We start from the raw sequence: 22,192 nt of genomic DNA, 5'->3' as shown, positions 1-22,192 counted from the left end.
ACCAAGAATAAACTACCCAGCTCAGCTGATTGACTAGGTTAGGCTGATGATATTAATGATTAATACCCAGCAAAACTGACTATATTCTTTCAGGGAAAAGTATGGTCATTTAATAAAATAGAAGACTTCCAAGTATTCATAAAGAAAAGAGTGGACTTAAACAGGAAATTTGATGCCCAAACACAGAACTCATGAGAATCACCAAAAAGTAATTAAGAAAAGGGGGAAAAAACCCAACTTTTTTTAAGGGAGTTTCAAATGATTGGTATCCCTATAAGAAAAGATGATATTGGTAACTATTACAAATTGTTATCTTAGAGGGAACAGTGACAAACTGTATAGGATGAAATGTTAAGATCTATATATGTATGTAAAAAAATATATAAAACTAGAGGTAAAAAAAAAGAGGTTAATACTAAGAGAAATGGGAAAGGAGACAAAATGGGGTAAATTTATATTTCATGAAGAAGTGCATGTGAACAGTAATCTCAGAGATGCCTTAATGTATAGTTCTCTAATTATTAGTACACTGAGGTATTTTTAAAAATTATCTTAATGACTTTTTAGAGATAGTAGTCATTTTCCACACTTGAATTCCAGATTGAACCCACCCTTGTGCCAAAGAAAAAAACATTATTGCTGAGGTGTTTGACAATATTTTAGAAAAGAGTAAAGGGTAATATTAAAGGTAAAGAGTATATTGGGTGAATGGTGGCATCTCAGGCAGAGTAAAATCAGAAGGAGGAGCAGGTATAGATAATGAGCTTGGTTTGGGACATGTTTGAGCTTAAAAAGCTCAGGTGACCTCCAAGTTGAGATGATCTGTAAACAGATGAAAATGTGAGTATGAAACCCGGAAAAGGGATCAAGGTTAGAATTATGGCTTTGAAATTCATTCACATAGTGGTAGTTGTTAAAGCTGTGAGAGGGAATGAGATTGTTAAGAGAAAGGGTGTATATAGAAGAAAGGCAGCGACAGAGTTGTGAGGAACTATGAGAGTGTAAGACAAGGAGGGTGTGGTGACTCTGAAGCCAGCTAGTCAATTTATCAATCGATGAATGTTTATCAGAGGGCTTATGTTGTTGTTGTTCTTCAGTTGTTTCAGGTGTGTCTGCCTCTTTGTGACCCTGTTGGGGTTTTCTTGGCAAAGACACTGGATTGGTTTGCCATTTCCTTCTCTAGCTCATTTTGCAGATCAGGAAACTGGGGCAAACAGGGTTAAGTGATTTTGCCAGAGTCACAAACTAAGATAGTTTGAAGTCAGATTTGAACTCGGAAAGATGAATCTTCCAGACTTCAGGCCCAGCACTCTGTCTACTGTGCCACTAGCTGCCCCATTAAAGTGCCTATCATGTGCCAGATACTTGTTAAATACTGGGGACAGACAAAAATGAAGTAATTCTTGTATTCAAAGAATTTATATTCTATCAGATGAGATAATACACACATGTGTATGCATTAGGCATATGTGTGTATGTATGTATGTAGAGAATAAGTATGTAGCAGTTTAGGGAAGGAGGTCACTAGCAGCTGGAGGAATCAAGGAAAGCTTCATGTACAAATTAGTGCTTGAGCTTTAGCTTGAAGGGAATGAGGGGTTCTGTGAGTCAGAGGGGAGGAAGAAGAGCATGGAGGACAACCAGTACAAAGACAAAGAGATAGACATGTGGGAGGAAACAGCAAGAAGACCAGGCTAACTGTACCATAAAGTACAGAATAAGGATAGGGATAAAAGGGGCAGCTAAGTGGCACAGTGGAGAGAGCATCAGGCATGGAGTCAGGAGGAAATAGGTTCAAATGTGACTTCAGACACTTCCTAGCTATGTGACCATCAGCAATTCACCTTATCACCTAGTCATTTAATTGCCAAACCTTTACTAACCTTCTGTTTTAGGACTGATATTTAGTATTGACTCTAATATAGAAGATAAAGGTTTGGAAAAAAAAAAAGATATCAATAGGGACAAGACCTGTCATTTCACTGATATGGGAAACTCCCAGATAAGGAAACTCCCTATGCTAGTGCAGGTTGGCACCTTTTCTGCAACTAATATCAATGAAGAAGCATTTATTCAGTGCCTAAAGTGGGAGCATTGTTTTATAACTTGCTTAGAGCATTGAGAGGCTAAGAGAATTACCCAGGGTCTCAGAACCAGGACATGTCAGAGTTGAACTTAGAGAAATATATAAAAAGTATAGAATGGGATCCAGTTGTAAAAGGTTTGAAAGTAAACAGAGGTGTGTACTTTTTAATCTTAGAGGCAGTGAGTAAACACTTGAGTTTGCTGGGTAAATGACATGAGCAGACCAACGTTCAAAGAAAATTACTTTGGCTACTGTGTGATAGGCAGAATGGAATGGGAAGATCCTTTAGGCAAGAGAAACAATTAAAAGACCAAGGAAAGAGAATATCCAGCAGGAAGACTATTAAAGAGGTTCAGGGACTTTAGTGAAGACGAGTGTTGCTTTTGCTTATGGTTGGTGGCATTAGACAGAATAGTTCCATTAGAATGAGGAAGGAAGAATCCAGATTGCAAAGGGATAAGAAAAGGTTGAGTAATGAGGAAGCAGAGGTATTCCATGTAATGAATTTTTCTTTATTTCCTTATTCTCCAGGGAGGGTAAAACAGACGAAAGTCACTACATAGGGTAGAAGGTTTTTTAAAATTGCTTATTTGTTTTTATTTTCACATGAGGGACCTGATTATGTTTAAATGCAAATGGTCAAAGGACCTTTGGGAGTGGGAGAAATTGAAAACTTGGAGGAGAGAAGAAAGGATGTAATTCTTAGAGATGTTGGAAAGGAAGAGGATCAGGCACATAAGTGGAGGAATTAACCTTGGTAAGGAGGAGAGGGATACCTCATCTTCTGTGACCATAGACAGGGAGAAGAGGTCTGCTGATGAAGCTGACAAGTTTTGAGGAATGGAGAATGAGCTTTTAGGGATATTTGGTGCTCCAGCCAAACTGTACTCTCGGCCATTCCATGAACTTGACCTTCCCTCTTCCTCCTTCATTCATTCTCAGATCTGTCCTCCATGTCATTGTCATTTCTTGGTTGTTTTAAGTCATATCTGACTCTTTGTGATCCAATTTGGAGTTTCTTGGAAAGGATACTAGAGTGGTTTGCCATTTCCTTCTCCAGCTCATTTTATAGATGAAGAACTGAGGGATACGTTTAAGTGAGTTGTCCAGGGTCACATAGTTAGTATGTGTCTGAGACTGGATTTGAACTCATGAGGATGAGTCTTTCCTGAGTTCAGATCCAGCATTTTATCTTCTATCCCACCACTCCTGGAATGCATTCCCTCTTTTATTCAATCTATTAGAGCCTCCACGAACCCTTCCTAGATTCTTACCCCCTACCACCTCATCACCTTCTACTTATTTATTTGTGAACATTTTAGAGCCTTTAGTGGAATTTATGTTCTTTGAAGCCAGGCAGTTTCATTGTTATCTTTGTAGTATGACCAGTGCTAACCACAGACCTTTACTTGTAGCAAAAACTTAACAAATGTTTATTGAATTGAATTGTTATTTAAAACAATCCGAATATGTCACTAGAAGGAAATGTGGAGGAAGGTTTTGTATTTGTGCAAACTTGGTAGAGGAGAGGGGAAATATTTGGAGCTTTGAAGAAATTCTTGGTATAAATATGTTTAGTAATAATGGCATTAATTCAATTCAGTAATCATTAAATAGCTAAGGCAATGTGTATTAAGCACCGTTAATTCCTTCAGCAACCATTATTCACATTTATCAAGTGCCTATTGAGTAAAAGATACTCTGTTAGATGCTAGGGATACAAAGATTTCCAAAATGGTAGTATGTATGGTATAGTATAGGGGTTTGTAAACTGGGGGTCATCGTTATTTTGATATAATTGTTTCATTTGCAATTCTATTTTATGCATTTAAAAAATTATACTGAAAAAAGATCTTTGGGCTTCACCAAACTGTCAAATGAGTCTCCATGAAAGAAAAAACATAAACAAACTGGTATGGTGGGCTCTGGACTTGGAATCAGGGCAACTCATCTTCCTGAATTCAATCCAGCCTCAGACATTTAGCAGCTGTGTGGCCCTGGGCAAGTCACTTAACCCTGTTTGCTTCCATTCTTCATCTGTAAAATGAGCCAGAGAAGGAAATGGCACACCACTCTAGTATCTTTGCCAAGAAAATCCCCAAAATGAGGTCATAAAGAGTAGAACACAATTGATATGACTAAGCCACCACAAAAATGGTGGAGGTCAGGTCTTGAGTTTGAAGGAAGCTGCTCTATGACTATTTGTGTGACCTTGGCTTAGAGTCTCAGGAGCTAGATGACCTATTATGATCCTTTCCCATGTTCAATCCATGTTCCCCGCCCTCAAAAAGAGCTGTGATCTTCACTGGTGTGGATGCTCCCTCCATCTGCACAGATCATGAGCCCTTACTTGAGCTTTTACACTTAGTAAGATTTTTACAAGTTGCTGTGGGGCTAAAGGCAGGAACCCAGTGTGCCCAATGGGACAGAGAAGCCAAAGCTCTAAACAGGGCAAAGGCCAAGCCAGGCAGCCATTTTCTAGAGAGAGGAGCCAGATAGTTATTATGAATCCTGAGGACAAAGCCAAATAGAGTCCAAGGGGATAGATCATCACTGGCATCTAACCATGCAAACCAAGCATAATGGCAATGACTCAGTCAGAATTTGAATGAAATGCCATAAACCGGACCTCAGGAAATAGATGGGGAAGAGATTTTGTACTGGAAACATCATAATATTAACATGAACAGCATATTAGTATAGCTTAATGAATGCTCTCTCTCTCTCTCTCTCTCTCTCTCTCTCTTCCTCCCTCTCTCCCTCTCTCTCCATCCTCCCCTCTCTTCTGCCTCCCCCCCAAACCCTTGCCTTTCAAAGAGGTTGCCCAGGGGGTCAAGTGACTTGCCCAGGGTCACAGAGCTAGGAAGTATCTGAGGCCACGTTCCAACCCAGAACCTCAGTCTGTAGGTCTGGCTCTCAATCCACTGAGCTACCCAGCTACCCACCCCCTCTTTCCTCTTGATCCTTTGTGTAATACTTCCTCCTCCCACACTCTTCAGTCTCAGCAAACTTCTCTGTCTCTCAAACCAAGTATTCTATCTTCCATTTGAATAGAATAAGCCCTTCAACATTGATAATGCTTTATGTTTTACATTTGTCCCCCCAGTTCTTGGCACATATTAGGTGATAAATAAATGCTTCCTGACTGTATGGTCCAGCACCCAGTACCACATCGTACTAGACTGAAGCTCGTTGTCAGAAATGATAGTTAATTTACAGATGGTGCGGGGTTCGCTAGGCTGGACTGGACCCTTGGACCACAAGGATCCTTTTTCAGAAGAAGCCCATTTGAAGTCAAATAATGCATTCCCTCCATGTCCTTTTCCTGCTTTGTGTTCCGGGACCAGCACAGCCCAATCTGCCAAGGGGAGGGCCTTATTTCCTGGAAAAAGTTTTCAGGGGAGTTGTATGAGCACAAACACACACGTTACAAGGAGATGACAGTAGGAATTCTTCTCAGAGGCGCAGTTCTGCAGGACCCCTCTCCCCAGCTTAAACAAGCAGTCTGAGCTGATGACGTTCCCTCAGGCCAGCAGTCAGAGGAACTCTATCCCTGACTAGAATTCTCAGAATTCCATCCGTGACTTCATTTGTCTCTGAAATCATTTTCCTCTGGGCCATCTCACTCTTCGGAGAGGGCAGGCTTGTGGCCTGGCATCTGCCAATGGGCAGGATAGAAGCAGTGAAGGGGTTGAGTGGCCATTTGCAAGTTGGGCAGTGTTTATGGCGGGTACCCATGGAGCACAAGGAACCCAGCCCAAGAAGGAGGTGGAATCGGCAGCCAATTCATGTCATTCCAGACAGGAGGGGCCGGTTGGGCCAAGCAGATGACGCTGCCCTGCCAAGAAAGTGCCTTGGAAGGAGTTTGTCTTTTAGGGAATGGGCCTCAAAGGAGCGTGGTTTTGCTTTTTAAAGTTCTGTTCTTGTCCAGTAACCTCCTTCCACCTCCTTTGCCAGTTAATAGGAATACAAGTAGCGCCTCTACCCAAGTGCTGAATCCTGGTTGTCTCATTTATTACAGATTTCTTTCTGTGCTCAAATATGATTAATATTAGCTTTTTATTCTCCAGGAAAAACTTTTTAATGGCTCTTTTTTCTTACCCAAAACGACAGAGCCAGGATGGCATAATAAAATAAACACCAAAGACCCGGGACCCGAGTTCCAATTTGGCTCTGCAACTAATGGTGAAACCTTGGGAAGTCATTTTACTTCTGGGCTTCAAGTTCCTAAGCTGGAAAATGAGGGGTTTTGATGATCAGATGTTATCTTTTGCACCTTCAACTATGATATTCTGTGATAACCTATGAAAAAATATTCAGTTTGCTTCAGAACATTGTTAAGAATAGTTGATCCTCTTCTATGAGAGACAAAATATTAACTGAGTTAAAGGACTTACTCAGGTGGTCAAAGTTACTGTTTTTTTTTAACTTTCTTTAAAGAAGACCAGGGACATGAAAAATTAATTTATCTGGTAAATTTTACAGACTAATGTGTCTGACCTGTTGCTGTTTTTACATGGCTACCACTGTTTTTTTAACCCTTATTTTCTGTCTTAGATTCAATGCTGAGTATTGGTTCCAAGGCAGAAGAGAAGTAAGGGCTAGGCAATGGGGATTAAGTGACTTGCCCAGGGTCACACAGCTGGGAAGTGTCTGAGACTAGATTTGAACCTAGGACTTCCCATCTCTAAGACTGACTCAATCCACTGAGCCATCTAGCTGCCCTAGCTACCAACTGATTTTTAAAAAAATAAATAAATTTAGTCTTCATCACTAAATATGCAGGTGGTGTGAAGACAGAATGGCTAAGTAGAAAACTATATACACTGTATTCTAGGCTAGTCTCCTCTTCCAGATTGTTTGATCTCCTCTACCTGGAAGCCCCACCAACAGGGTTGCCTTCTCATTATCCTCTTGACCCCACTGGCAGTCATCAGTTCTATTCTTTCCAAAGAGATGGAAAAATCATGAGGCCCAACCATCTGCTCTGCCGTTGCTTCCAAGGTACTCCAGGCTTTATCATCTGCTCTGCTGTTGCCTTCTAAGATCCTTCAGGTGCTTTCATCTCACCTGCCTTTCTAGATCCTTGGCATCATCGTAAGAATCCTCTAGGGAGTAAATTGCATCAAGTGCTGGACTTGGAGTCAGGAAGACAAAAATTCACATCCTGCCTTAGATATTAGCTGACTTGACTGAGCAAGTCACATAACCTCTTTTGGCCTCAGTTTCATCATCTGTAATATAAGAATAATCATAACATCTACCTCATAGGGTTGTTATGAAATTCTGATGAGATAACCCATGTATAAGTTCTCTACAAGCCTTAAAAGACTGTAGTGATGCTAGCAGTACTATCATCATTATCAGACCTGTAGATTCAACCTAAGGAGACCCAGAGCTTGCCAACTGCCTTAGTTATAAACCTCAGGTATTTCTGGACCTTTTTATCCACCCCAAAGCTTAAAACCTTGACTCCTTCAATTGAAACATGAGCTCCTTGAGAGCAAGGATTGTTTTACTTTTTTTTAAATGGGTATCTCCAGTACTTCTCTCAATACTTAGAACATAGTGAGTGCTTAATAAATACTTTTTTAATTCACTCATTTATTCACTCATTCATTCATTCTTTCCTAGTGCTTTTGCCTTTGTTGCTTTTTCAAGCAAATGATTCCTCACTTGTAGTTCTGAGGTCATGAAAGCTCTGTCTGTCTGTCTGTCTATGTCTGTTTCTCTTCATCTTTTTTTCCTTCCTTTCTCTCTTCCTTCTCCTCCCTCTCTTCTTTTCCTTTCTTCCTGTATAATTCTGAGTGTTTCCTGCATGCCTAAAGCTCACAAAGCTTGAGAAGTAGCAGCACAGTACATGGAGTAAAATACACAAAGGAAGAGAGAGGAAGACTTAAGAATCTGGCCATCTGCCTTGGCCTCATTCAGCTATTCTTACTTCAAAGTATATGCAAACACTTAGTTAATGATCTCAGCAGGAAGCAGCTGCCATATCTGCAGCTGGGAGGAAAAAAAGATGGCTTTCTTTATTGGTTCTTCTCTGGTTATTTCCAGATACCTACATCTGGAAGTAGTCACGTAAGCTCATAATACAGTTCTTGGTGCAATGTCTGGCACAAAATAATGGGCACTCTGTAATGGCTAAGGACCTAGTAAGCACTTTACACTATGGATTGTCAAAATCTTTATTCCATAGAAAGTTATTAATGATTTCAAAGAAACATTTCCTTTATAAAATTTCCATTTACAATTCTAATCAAACTATATAAATAGCATTTTTGTGGCTATAAAATTGTAGCAAGGTTTCTTATCCTGAGTTCCAGAAACTTGTTTTAAAAATATTTTGATAATTTTATTTTAGTACAATCAGATTCCTTTATAATCCTATCTATTTTATGCATTTAAAGACATTATTCTGAGGAGTCCATTTCTGCATCAGACTGCCAAAGAGGGAGGTCCATGACCCAACAAAGATAAAGAAATGATAACTTAGGCTATGATATTGGACTCAGAGTCAGGAAGTGCTAGATTTAACACTTGTCCTTGACAGTTGTATTGTGAAACAGGTAAGTCATTCCATTTAATGTTAATTTTCTTTTTTTTTAATATTGAGTCTTCCTGTCTTGCCTAGGCTAGAAGGGCAGTGGTGGCCATTTAGAGGAGCAATTCTAGTTCTGATCCTACACAGAAGCTTTAACCTAGTCTGTTTCTGACCTATGCAGGATTATTCTTCCTTAAGCTGCCTGGTTTTCCTGGGCACTTAAATTGGTGCTAGATCCAGGGCCAATACCCAAATAACCTTAGCCGAGAACTCAAGCTCAAGTGGTCTGCCAGTCTCAACCTCCTGTCCCCATGACCCCCACTAATGTCTTTATTTGTAAAATATGGGGTTAATACCTCTGTCATATAATCTGCCAGTTCAACAAAAGTTGTCTCATTCAAATGAGATAATATATACTTTGTGCAATCTTTAAGTATTTTCTATATATTAGATATTATTAAGTAAAGGGTAAAATACTTTATTTTTCTAACCAAAATCTTTCTTCTTTTTATCCCCAGTCTTTAAAGAAGCTCAACCATGCCAATGTAGTGAAATTGAAAGAAGTCATCAGGGAAAATGATCATCTTTATTTTGTCTTTGAATACATGAAAGAAAACCTGTATCAGCTAATGAAAGAAAGGTACAGTTTGGGGAATTTGTTTTAGAAAGGAATTGCTTGAATAAGAGATCAAGAATATCAAGAGAAATAATGAAAAAAAAATTTTAAGGATTGGGGCCTAGCAGTACCAGATCTTAAATTGTACTGTAAAGCAGTGATCATCAAAATAATATGGTGCTGCCTAAGAGACAGAAGGGTGGATCAATGGAATAGACTAAGGATAAATCTCAGCAAGATAGTATACAATACACCCAAAGATCCCAGCCTTGGGGGCAAGAACCCACTGTTTGACAAAAACTGCTGGGAAAAAGTGGAAAACAGTATGGGGAAAATTGTTTAGATCAATATCTCACACCCTATGCCAAGATAAATTCAAAATGGGTAAGTGACTTAAATATAAAGAGTGAAATCATAAATAAATTAGGTGAACATAGAATATTATACCTGTCAGATCTATGGGAAAGGAAAGAATTTAAAACCAAGCAAGAGATAGAAAACATTACAAAATGTTAAATGAATGACTGATTATATCAAATTAAAAAGTGTTTGTACAAACAATACCAATGCAACCAAGATTAAAAGGAAAGCAACAAACTGGGAGAACATATAACTCTTCAGTGAGTCTTGGTAAGTGGTAAATTACCCAGATATTTTATAAATTATGAATTCATTTTGAATGGAGTTTATTTTTCTCTCTCTTTCTGATGGATAATGTGCAAAAAGATTGCTTTGTGGATTTATTTATCTCTTACTACTTTACTAAAGTTAATTATTTTAGTTAGTTTTTAGTTGAATCTTTAGAGCTCTAAATAGAAACCATCATATTATTTGCTTAAAGTGATACCATTTTTATCTTCTCCTATAAATTATTCATGCATTTTCTTATTCTTGTCTTATCTCTATCTGGATGTATAGCAAATAATAGTAACAATGAACATCCTTGCTTTACCCCTAATGTTATTAGAAAGACTTCTAGCATTTCTCTATTATATAATTTGTCCTAACTTCTTGCCTATTATTATCATAAGGATTCAGGAACAGAGAATATATTTATATAATATATGTCTGTTAACCCAGTCTTATAACTTGATTTTTCTTTCTCTACCTAATACAGAAACAAGTTGTTTCCTGAGTCAGCTATTAGGAATATCATGTATCAGATACTACAGGGACTTGCATTCATCCACAAACATGGTAAGTCATCTGATGTAATTATTCTTTTGGATAACAGTGAAGTAACATTACATAGTAACCTTATGTGGAAAGCATTTGGTACAGGATGGCTGAGGCATTATCAATGAACTTTCGAGTCTGTTACTTCCTTGATTCCTGGATTTCTTACTCATTATTTTTCATGTTCCTGTTTGCTTACATATTTAATGTTTATGGACTTTAACAGCACTTTTTATTTTTCTTCATCCAAGAATTATTACCAGTCAAGGGTTAGATAGTGTTTAAATGAGGAAGCCATAGAACTTATGTTCTGTCAGACTCATGTGTATTGTTTAGAGCACTGAAAGCTCTGATTTTGTACATTGGAAATGGAATTATTTTCACCCTGCATGTTAAAGTCAAAATTGTTTTTGAAGTTCTTGTACCTACAAATCACAAAATCTCAAGGATTAAAAGGAAGCTCAGTGATCATCTCATTTTACAACAAATAATAAATGGTCATCCCAAATTGGCTTGAAGTCCTCAGCTGAGAGGAACCATTTCTTCCAGAGGCAACCCATTTCCCTACCAGGCAGTTTTACCTATTGGGAAGATTTTCTAGCACAGAGCTGGCTCTTTGCAACTTCTACCTACTATAGGCTCAGAGTTCTTGCCCAGTAGGCAGATTTTTATCACCCAACAAGGAAATCTGATTGAAGCTTTTTATAAATCTTCTCAGATCAGCATTGAATGGATAAAGTTGCTGTAAGCAGCTTGGTAGTAGCAGCATAGTGAATAGCTAGAACAATTCTAAAAATTAAAATTGCCAATCCTATCCTTAATTGTCCCCAGTCTGCTCTTTCCTTAGGCAATAAAACTTTCCCCTATTTGCTAAGTAAAGATGATAAAAATAGGCTTTGTTCACCTCCTTGAATTGTTTTTCTTTTAAACCCATCATGTGATGTTGTTATTCTCCTCACTCTTTGCCTCACTCTCTCCTGCCCCTCCCTTTCTCAACTTACCATCTCTTCTCTTTTTCCTCTTTTTCTCTCTTTATGTCTTTCCTCATCCTCTCCCCTTATTCTTTCCCTTTTCCTCTCTCTGCCTTTTTCTTTTCCCCTTCCTTTCTCCCTCTCCTTTCTTTTTCTTCCCTCCCCCACCTCCTCTCCCTCTCCTTTTCCCACCCTATCTTCCCTTATATTCTTCCTCTATCCTCTCCATCCCATTCTTCTTTCCCCTCTCCATTCCCTGTCTTCCTTCTCTCTCCTTTTCCTTTCCCCTCCCCTTCTCCCCTCTCTTCCTTCTTGCTTTTTCTTAAATACATTTTATTTGTACTCCTTGTCTTTAAATTCCAGTTATTTCAAATTCCTCCTCTGGAACAAAACTTTTCTTGTGACAAAAATAATTAAGAAAAAAAAATCAGATACACTGCCTGTACCTGACACCATATACAATACTTTAGTATTATACTCCAGCCCAAGTAGCCTGCCACCTGTCTGCCATGAGTGGGAAAACACATTTCAATATTTGTTCTATGATACTTCTGTGCATGTTGTTCTTGATTCTGATTCTTTTCATTCCACATCAGTTCAAATTAATCTCCCCACATTTCTCTGAATTCTTTTTTCTTCATTTCTTACTGCACAGTAAGAGTCCATCACATCAATTAGCAAGCATTTATTAAATGTTTAAAATGTTCTACCTGTAATGCCAAAATTGAAACTCTCCCTGCTCTCAAGGAACTTTTATTCTATCTGAGAAATTAACACATACAGAGAGACAAATGCAAGATAATTTTGTGGGAGATGGCACTAGGAGGTGCTGCTTGATTGAAGCTTTGAAGAAAGCTAGGGATTCTGAAGGGAGAAGTTGAGGGGGAAATGTAAGCAAGGTAATTTAGCATATTTGTATCCTAGAATGTTTTAACCCTTCATTGTTCAGCTAAGTAACTTCTGTCTTGTTCTCTGCACCTTTCTCTGGTGATAGAAACGTGGAGAGTATTCACAAAATTGGTCAGCAGGTGTAAAACAAATAGGAAGTTCTCCATCCAGGTTCTAACATGTCTCTGATTCAGATAATTCTTTAGCCCTGTCCTCAAAATGGAGGCAACTCACTCCCAAGCTGTCTGATCCTGGGAAGGTTATTTAACCCCAGTGCTTGGCCCTTACTGCTTTTCTGCCTTGGAACAAGGACTTCAATACTTTGTGTTGCTTCTAAGAAAGTAAGAATTTGTTTTTAAATGGAGGCAACCTATCCTGGTGCTATGCTTGGAGACAGGATGAACTCTATTCAAGTCCTGTCTCTGAAACTTACTAGCTTTATAACCCTGGACCAAATCACTTATATTTAGTATATCTTTTGGTGACTACCAACAACTTATTTACGAAGTTGTAGACTGTTCACAATCTGTTTGGTGGAGGGAATTCCCCATACTGATAGTTCCCTACCCTGATAAAATCACAGATGGTTTGGAAAGGCATTCTGCCAATTTTTTAAAATATATTGTAATTATGTTAGAGTTCCCACTATGGTTTTTTTTAAAAGCTTTATTTATGCCTTTTGTTTTTGCATCATAAGTGCATCTTCATTTCAAGATCAATGCTCCCTCTTGCTCATCTCCAGTAAGCCTTCCCTGGAAATCAAGAAAAATAGCCAAACAAAACCAATTTCCATGACACATCTGACATTCCACATGCATAATCCCCTATTTCCCCCAACAAAAAGAGCAGCCGCATTTTTTTCATCTTTTTTGGAGAAAAAGTTGGTCATTATAATTAAATATTGTTTTATTCATATTATTGTTACTTTCATTTATATTATCATTATAGAAGGGCAGCTAGGTGGTACAGTGGATACAGCATTGGACTGGGAATCAGGAAGACTCATCTTCCTGGGTTCAAATCCAGACTCAAGTATTTATTAGCTTTGTGATCTTGAACAAATCACTTAACCCTATTTGTCTCAGTTTCCTCATCTGTAAAATGAGCTGGAGAAGAAAATGGCAGACCACCCCAGTATCTTTGCCAAGAAAATCCCAAATGGGGTCACTTAGGTTTGGACACAATTGAAACAACTCAACAATGAGAAATCATTGTGGATCTTTTTTCCCTCAACCCTATTAATTTTGTTCGAATTAGTTGACACAAGTAATAATAACAAGAACAACAACAATAAAAGCTAATATCTACATAGCTCTTACTATGTGCTAGGCACTGTACTAAACACTTTACCAATATTAACTCATTTGATCTTTCCAATAACCCTGGTAGGTAGATCTCATAATTCTCTTTCTACAGTCTTTGGCAAATATAGATTAAGTGACTTGCCCAACATCTCACAGCTAATAAATGTCTGAGACTGGATTTGAACTTATGTCTTCCTAACTCCAGGTCCAGTATAGTGGAGTATCATCACAAAATTGAATTTGATGTTAATTCAAAAACAAAAGGAGATCAAGAAAATCAATTTAAATAATATGGGATTTTTGCAACCATTCTATTTAATGAGTGATTATGCCCTGGATTGGCCATGAGAAAGGCAGTAAGACTTTGCTATTCCTCCATCAGTTTGTATTCTGGTGTTCTTATTAGTGTGTGCATGTCTCCACACCAAATGTGATTCTAGAATCACTTCTTCATCATACCTATAGTCTATTCATTCTGCTTAAATTGGTGGTCCACAGTCTTTCCTGGCCCTCCCAGCATTCCCGGTCTGCTAGAAGACCTCTTTTCCTTTTGAATTCTCTCAGCCCTTTCTTGCTCCATGGTACATCAAAGAGAAATTGCTATGGGATTGTTGATCAAAGACATCTTGGGAAACAAAGTCAGTGTAGATACCTATTGGGAATGGGTCCACCAATTCTGGCATATAAATTTAATAGAATATTCCTGTATTGCAAGAAATGATGAATATGATGGATACAGAAGCCAGGAGAGACTTAAGATGACCTGATGCTGAATCAAGTAAGCAGAACAGGAAAACAATGCACACAATGCTACAACAGTGTAAATGAAAACACACACACACACACACACACACACACACTCTAAAACCAAATGCAGCAAATTATAGTGACTTCGGCCCCAAAGAAGAGACATGGGGGAGATACCTTCTCTCCTCTTTCTTGCAGAGGTTTTTTCTCAACTTTTTTATTCATCATAAAGGATGCCCTCTGGGAAGGAATGAGAGGAAGGATACAGAGGGAAATAGAGGTGATATAAAAACACAAGATATCAACAACCTCTTTTTTTTTTTTTAAAGAAAACAATATATATTTATCAAAAAGGAGCTGTACCTAACATGGTTACAAAGGAAACTACTGGAAGCAAATTTTATTTATCATGACATTGAGATAAGTAATTTACCAGGAAAGAGGTAGGAACCAAGACTCCTACTCACAGACTTCTAGTTGGAAGGGAACTTAGGGACTATCTAGTCCATTCTGCTCATTTTACAAATGAAGAAACTGAGGTCCAGAGAGGAAGAATGATTTGCCCATAGGAAGTAAGTAGCAGACTCCAAATAGATTGCTCTTACCACTGTTGCGCTCTCCTGCAAACAGAAGAAAACAAAAATTGGTAGACTTGACTGACAGGAAAACTAGTTGTGATGGAAAAAAATACTCAAGAGGGCTTAATTATATTCAGGTGCCATAATTTCTTTGGCTGTTACCAGTCAGTGAACACCAATTTTGTTTTCCAGGTTGTTTTTTCCTTTGTTGTTGTTGTTCTAAGGTGTAGGTGGCAAAACCTAATAGGTGCAAGTATGAATGAGACGCTCCTAACTGGATTCATGTTTGGGTTTAGGATTTCAACACTAGTAGTAGCCATGTATTGACAGAAACTTGTTGGCACCAAGGCATATGTGATCTTGGAGGATCTTTGGGTAATTTGTTTTGAGGGTGTGTGAAAGCACCAGGAACACTCAGTTATGGGAGATCTGAACCCTCACCAAGGACTACTGATCAGGGGGTACCTATGGATTCTATTAAACACTATTAAAAGAATGATTAGGTGGCACAGTTAATAGAAAATAAGACCTAGAGGTGGGCAGTCATGGGTTCAAATCTAGCCTCATGACCATGGACAAATCATTTAATTCCAATTACATTCCTTACTGCTTTTCTACCTGAGAATCAAGTCAAAGACAGAAGGTACGAGTTTTAAAAGAATAAATAATGACAGCTGTCATTTATATGCCACTTTAAAGTTTGCATATATAGCTACTGCAGATTACAGCATATGATCCTCACAACAGTAAGCTGTCTGAGACTGGATTTGAACTCAGGTCTTCCTGTCTCCATAATCTACACTCTATCCACTGTGCCACCTAGCTACCCAGTACCATTTTTATAGCTGAGGAAACCGAGTCTGAGAGAAGTTAAATTAGTTACTTGCAGTCACACAATAAATGTATGAGGCAAGATTTGAATTCAGGTTTCTTCTGACCCCAAGTTGAGTCCTTTGGCTTGTTGTGCCCATTATCTGACCCTAAAAGAACTTTGTATGTTGCTGTGGGCTTTTTGGAGTGATATATGGTACTGCTAAAAGTTTAGAGGATGGAGAACGGTTTGCTATTCACTGAGAGAACTGCCTAGCACCTTTTCAAGTTCCTGGGAAGTATCCAGCATTGGAGTCACAGGCACTGTGTCCAAAGGCATCTTGCTGTCATTTTCAGTGGCTTTAAATTTGACTAGAGGGAGAACTCGGTTGATGGTGCTGGTGGCATTGTTTTAGGTCCAGTTGTGAAACTCTATGCAAAGTGCAAAAAAAGGCCAATTTGCCCTCACCTCTCCATTTAATGAGGACTTTTAAAAGCATTGGTGATATCCTTAAGAACGGATGGATTTCTTGTCTTATTCTTGGTTTCCCCATTGATACTCTTTTAGGATGTCTGATTCGTAGCCAGTTCATACTTCAAGTCTACAGGCTTAGACTCTTTGACTTTTAAGATGGAGATCCAAAAAACCTGATTTGTGAAGTCTAGCAGAGGGGAGCCAATTGGACCCACATGGATTTCATAGTCTGACCAAAAAAGAAACCCATATGCAGTGTCTAAAAGCAACCATGTATATTTATGAACAAGTGGCAGATGAAGAGTTCCATTCAATTCCTAGACTTAGGAGAATCTAGGGGCCAAGGAACAACAGGGGACACAGCCTATATGTGGTGAAACAAGCCCCTATCTTACCTTTCACTTATACCTTCAGGTAAATGGACTCTGCAGGCCTGGCCAAAATCCCCTGACCCTCACGTGTTTTCCCACTTGCAAGGAGCACTATACATTTAGACGCCTGTCCCTGGAAGGAGGAGACCTTCTAAAGAGGAAAGGAGGCTTGTCTTGGCCGTTTTAGGGCCTAAGCCTGAAGCTCATCCTGTATTCAAGATGCTATTAGCCTGACTGCTTTCATGCAGTGTTAGGCTCTTTCTAGAAGCAGAGATCTAAGTATGACGTTCTAAGGGGAAACTATGGGAGGGAGCAAAGGAAGCCAAATACTGATTTTCCTAAGGGAAACCAAGGAGATACTTCATGATTAAGAAGCCAAGATGGTTTTATTATTTATTTGTAAATTTTACTAGGGCACTAAAGTGGTGCCATAGATATGAAGCCCCCCAGCCTGGAGTCAGGAAGATTCATCTTCCTATGTTCAAATCTGGTCTCAGATACTCACTTGCTGTGTGACCTTGGGCAAGTCACTTAGCCCTATTTACTTTCAGTTTCCTCATCTGTAAAAAGAGGTAGAGAAGGAAATGGCCAACCACTCCAGGATCTATCAAGAAAATTCCAAATAGGGTCATTAAGAGTTAGACATCACTAAAAATTGACTAAACACCAACAACCACACCAGTCATTTCCAAATATAGCTCTCTCGCTAGCCATTGAATATTCCCTTATAACAAAGCAAAGCACTTCAGCAAAACCTACCGACAGAAGTAACATTGACATCAAGTGATAGTATATGAAACATTCCACATCTGTAGAAAGGCAAAAATATGATGATGATGATAGATTTTATATAGTGCCAAGCACTGTGCTGAGCACTTTCTGATTATCTCATTTGATCCTTCCAACAACCTTGGAAGGTAAGCACTGTGATTATTATCCCCATTTTTCAGATGAGGAAACTGAGGCAAAAGAGCTTAAGTATGCCCAAGGCCACATAGCTAGCAGGAATCCAAGCCAAGATTTGAACTCTGGTTTTCTTGACTTCAAGCCCAGAGCTCTATGGGATGGGTGTGAATTTTGCAAGTCTGATTCCCTTTGAATACTATTAGTAAGACTTTCATGGGGCCGTATTGATTTAGTCTTTGGTAAGAATCATTCAAGGGCAGCTAGGTGGCAGAGATAGAGGACCAGGTCTTGAGTTGGGAACACTCATCTTCCTGAGTTCAAATATAACCACCAATACTTACTAGCTGTGTGACCCTGGACAAATCACTTAACCCTGTTTGCCTCAGTTTCCTCATCTGTCAAATGAGTTGGAGAAAGAAACGGCAAACTTCTCCCACATCTTTGCCAAGAAACCAAATCTTTGCCAAGAAAAAAATGGGGTCAAGTTGGACATGACTGAAACAGCTGAACAAGAGCAACAGGAATCATTAAATCATAGACTTGGTGGTAGCTCAGTGGATTGAAAGCCAGGCCTGGAGACGGGAGGTCCTGGATTCAAAGCTGGCCTCAGACACTTCCTGACTGTGGGACCCTGAGCAAGTCACTTAACCCCTATTGCCTAAGCCCTGACTGCTCTTCTGCCTTAGAATCAATACACAGTGTTCTAAGATGGAAGGTAAGGGTTTAAAATAAATCAAATTAAATAAGTTAAATAAATAAATCATAAACTCGGAACTGTAAGAGACCCTGGAGGTCATTAAATTTAATGTCATCATTTTATAGATGAGGAAACAGAGGTCCAGAGAACTAAAATAACTTTGGGACTCATAGGGTCATTAGTCTAAAAGTGGAAGGAACCTCAAAGACCATCTAGTTCAAGAACCTCATTTTTATAACTCAGTTCTACGAAGGTTAAGGGTCTTGCCCAAGCTAGTAAGAATCAGAAGTGGGATTTGAATCTAGGTCCTGTTACCCGATCACTAGCCCCCTGCTTATTCCATCAGACTATCAAAGACTGTGTCATTTATTAAGAAAGAGGGCTTAGAACTTGAGTCTAAAGCCAGCCCTCTCCTCCCCGCCCCCCCCCCCCCAGCCTTCTTGATAATAATGCCTCTTATTCCTTATTGCTGTGTTGAAACTCGGTGGAAAAATCAAGACGAGAAGGGCTTACGGAGTCACGCTCTCCTGGGTCTCGTGCTTCCTCGTTACCTCTTCCTCAGTGTGAGAAAGTACACCCTGTCCCTGGTGAACAGACTCCTTGGAGAGTGCAGAACACTTCTACAGTCAGTTGCCATAGTTCTAAGTTCATGTCACCGCTGTGCTTTTTTTTCCCCACTGGAAAGGAAAACAGCCCGACGTCAAGGCCACGGAGAAATGTCAGGGCACAGATCTGTTGCTGGCATTAAGTATGTAAATTGCACCGCGTGCCCACAGCCTGCCGGATTCAGCCCTGAAGGCGCTCCGGGAAGCATTGCCTCGTTCAGGGATGCTGTTCTCTGTTCCCTCCTGGGAGCGAGCACCTACCCTACCCCGACTTGTTGGGCGACCCTGAGGCGGTCATGTGGAAAGCCCATGGATTGGGCATCACCTGATTCCGATTCTGTTCCCTGCTCTGCCTTTGTGACCTTGGGGCAAGTCCCTTAACGAGCCTCTTTGGAGTTCAGCTCCCTCCCTCTAGAAAATGATTCTTGTCCTCCTGCTGTTTTCAGTCGCTTCTGACTCTTCGTGCCTCCGTTTGGGGTTTTCTCGGCAACAATCCTGGAGTGCCCTTGCCGTGTCCTTCCTCAGTTCATTGACGGATAAGGAAACCGAGGCAAAGAGGCTTTTGTGATTTGTCCAGGGTTACACAGCTAGTCAGTGTCCGAAGCGGAGTCTTCTCCACGAGGGGATTGTCGAGCCTTTCTTTCTATCCTGGTCCCCCGAGTCAGTTCTGTGCTTCTAGTTCCCTCCTGTTTAAGGGGGAGGGAGAGTACCTGCATCCTTCTTTCCTCTCAAGGATGTTGTGGGAATACATTGAGGAATAAAGTCGTGGAAATGCATCTCTGTAACTGGAGGAGGGGGAGCTGCGCTCTGCAGGAAGAAGTACCAACATTTCTCTTCCGTTGGTTCCCAGATTCGCCCACCTCAGCTGGGGGGGGGGGGGGAGTGAGAAAAAAGCCTTCTCTGTGGGATGGCATTTTGTTTGCCTGGTCATAAAGAGAATAACTGCATGAATTAACGTCCTGCCAGGATGATGGGGCACATTCGTCTATTTGTCCGTCAACATTTTCTAGATGACAGGCACTTTTCAGAGAAGGAAGACTCTTCGAGGTTGGTGTTGAATAAGCACCATCAAGGGCTATTAGATGGTGCATAGCTGAGTTCAAATCCAACCTTAGATACTAGTCGTGTGATCCTGGGCAAGTCACTCAGCCCTGTTTGCCTCCGTTTTTTCAACCATAAAATGAACTGAGGAAGGAAATGGCAAATCACTCCAGAATCTTTGCCAAGAAACCCCCAAATTGGGCCTTGAATAATCATTCGTGACCGAAAAAACGACCGAACAACAAAAATTATTACTATATTTATCATTTTATGTTAATGAAATCATATTTGCAATTTCATTAGTGTATAAAAAAATTCCTAGTAAGATCATCACCCCTTTTGCAATTTACAGCGTTAGAAAGTTAGTTGCTTGGGATGCCAAAAAGTTACGTTTCTTGTCCAAAGTCATGTAGCTGTTATTATTAGAGGTTGGTCTTGAACCCCGTGCTGAAGCTGTATTTCTATCCATTGTACCACAGTGACTCTCATAATTATCATTATCATTATTAATCACTCACTGCCTTTTAGAAACTTATGTTATATTGAGACCAAATATATAGTCAACATACGTTTATTGCAGCACAAAAACACACCATACCTCAATCACTTTTATAATGTTCTTTAATTCTTTTTCATCCTAGTATGTGATTGAATTGAAATGAATTCTAGGGAGAAAGAAACTGCTTACTCAGACATGTGTGAAAATCCAGAGTCCTCATTCTAGCCAGCGAGGATGATCTTGCATGAGAGGAATTGTTTTTCAGTCGTGTCCAACTTTGTGACTATTTGGGGTTTGCCATTTCCTTCTCCAGCTTATTTTACCAATGAAGAAACTGAGGCAAACAGGGTTACACGACTTACCCATGATCACACAGCTAGTAATTGTCTGAGGCTGGATGTAATTCTTTTTTTAGTAGAATTCTTTCTACTACATTCGCATCAAAACTTAAAAGATTAAAAGCTGCTCTCTTATCTTGTCAAAGCCCCTATTTTAACCCTTACAAGAACCAGCACTACTTGCCTCCTAGCTGGTAAAGGGGAGAAGTCTTAAGAAAAGGCAGGTACTTACAGTAGATAATCCAAGATGGTAACCCACTGAGGGATTCTATAGCACAAGTTTTGGTTACTTTGATGTAGGCTACTTGGCTGAGCCCAAGTCTGGAACTTCTCAATCAAGGTGATGGAGAAGGAAATGGGAAATCCATCCAGTATCTTTGCCAAGAAAAAACTCCAGATGGAATCATAAATGACTTAAAATGTACTCAACAATTGTATATATTTTGTAATTGTAAAATTGTAAAAACTGTAAGTATATTTGTACATATGCATGGATACACATATTGTATGTGCACATGTATATGCATGTGAATATATATATATATATGTATACATAATACAGAAGTTACACAGGTTTATTTCCTAAGATGATCAGGAAAAAGGGAACTTATTTGCTCTAAAATATAGCTACTCCCTTTGTGGTGGTAAAGAACTGGAAATTGAACAGATGCTCATCAGTTGGGGAATGACTAAACAAGTTGTGGCATAGGATTGTGATGGAATATATGTGTTGTAAGAAATATGAGCAGGTTAATTTTGGGAAAACATGGAAAGATCCACATGAAATCATGAAGAGTAAAACACCAAGAGAGCATTATATGCAGCAATAGAAATATTGTTTGAAGAATGACTTGTATTTGTCTACCTCCAGAGATATAACTGGTAAATAGAAATAAGACATAGTTTTATATATACATATATCTTTTTGTCAAATGATGCCTTCTATAATGGAGGGAGTCGAGAGAGGGGGATAGGGAGTTATCTGGGTACCTTAGCAAATAAATAAATTTAAATGAAAAAAAAAAGCAAGTAGATAAATTTACATGTGAATTGATGTTTTATTCTTCTTGTAGGTTTCTTCCACAGAGACTTAAAACCTGAAAACCTCCTTTGCATGGGACCAGAACTTGTGAAAATAGCTGACTTTGGATTAGCCAGAGAAATCCGATCAAGACCACCTTATACAGACTATGTGTCTACAAGATGGTGAATGTTGTTTGCTCTTTTCCAAATGCATGAAATGATATTTATTTAAATTAAGAACCATCACTGTAAGGATAACATTAAAGTTGTCATCCTACATTAACATTGTTGTTTTACTAAGAGAAATACTTTGAATAGACATTATTATATTATGTAGAATGTAATTTTCTGTGCTGGGCAGTTTTTCCTGCTCTATCCATACGTTCAAAGAATATTTTTTAGATAAAGCATTTTTGCCTGAAAGCACTTTAGCTGCAAAGATATTTGTCTAGAGCGACCAATCATATGCTTTGCAGACTTCTCTGAAATAATGATTCATTGATATATTTGTTGCTAT

At 39.2% G+C, this 22,192-nt stretch overlaps 1 protein-coding gene and 1 long non-coding RNA gene across 4 annotated transcripts in view; one reads left to right on the top strand and one right to left on the bottom strand.

Moving 5' to 3' along the window:
* The window catches only part of CILK1 (ciliogenesis associated kinase 1), a 92,244-nt gene that overhangs the window by 42,316 nt on the left and 27,736 nt on the right, over positions 1 to 22,192 (top strand). For all 3 annotated transcript variants that reach the window (XM_001364227.4, XM_016431135.2, XM_016431137.2), the window contains 3 exons: positions 9,149 to 9,270; positions 10,364 to 10,443; positions 21,726 to 21,858. In XM_001364227.4, the coding sequence (XP_001364264.2) occupies positions 9,149 to 9,270; positions 10,364 to 10,443; positions 21,726 to 21,858 (335 nt within the window). The remainder of the gene's footprint in view (positions 1 to 9,148; positions 9,271 to 10,363; positions 10,444 to 21,725; positions 21,859 to 22,192) is intronic.
* On the bottom strand, positions 14,439 to 19,056 carry LOC130457396 (uncharacterized). Its single transcript, XR_008916573.1, has 3 exons — positions 18,683 to 19,056; positions 17,072 to 17,170; positions 14,439 to 14,952 (listed from the first exon to the last, which is right to left on the bottom strand). It is a non-coding gene; the product is annotated as an uncharacterized LOC130457396 (long non-coding RNA).

This window comes from Monodelphis domestica, chromosome 2, assembly GCF_027887165.1.
Source record: "Monodelphis domestica isolate mMonDom1 chromosome 2, mMonDom1.pri, whole genome shotgun sequence".
NCBI classification, from domain to species: Eukaryota; Metazoa; Chordata; class Mammalia; order Didelphimorphia; family Didelphidae; genus Monodelphis; species Monodelphis domestica.
Note: the sequence above shows the minus strand (reverse complement) of the source record. Positions and strands in the feature narration are given on the sequence as shown.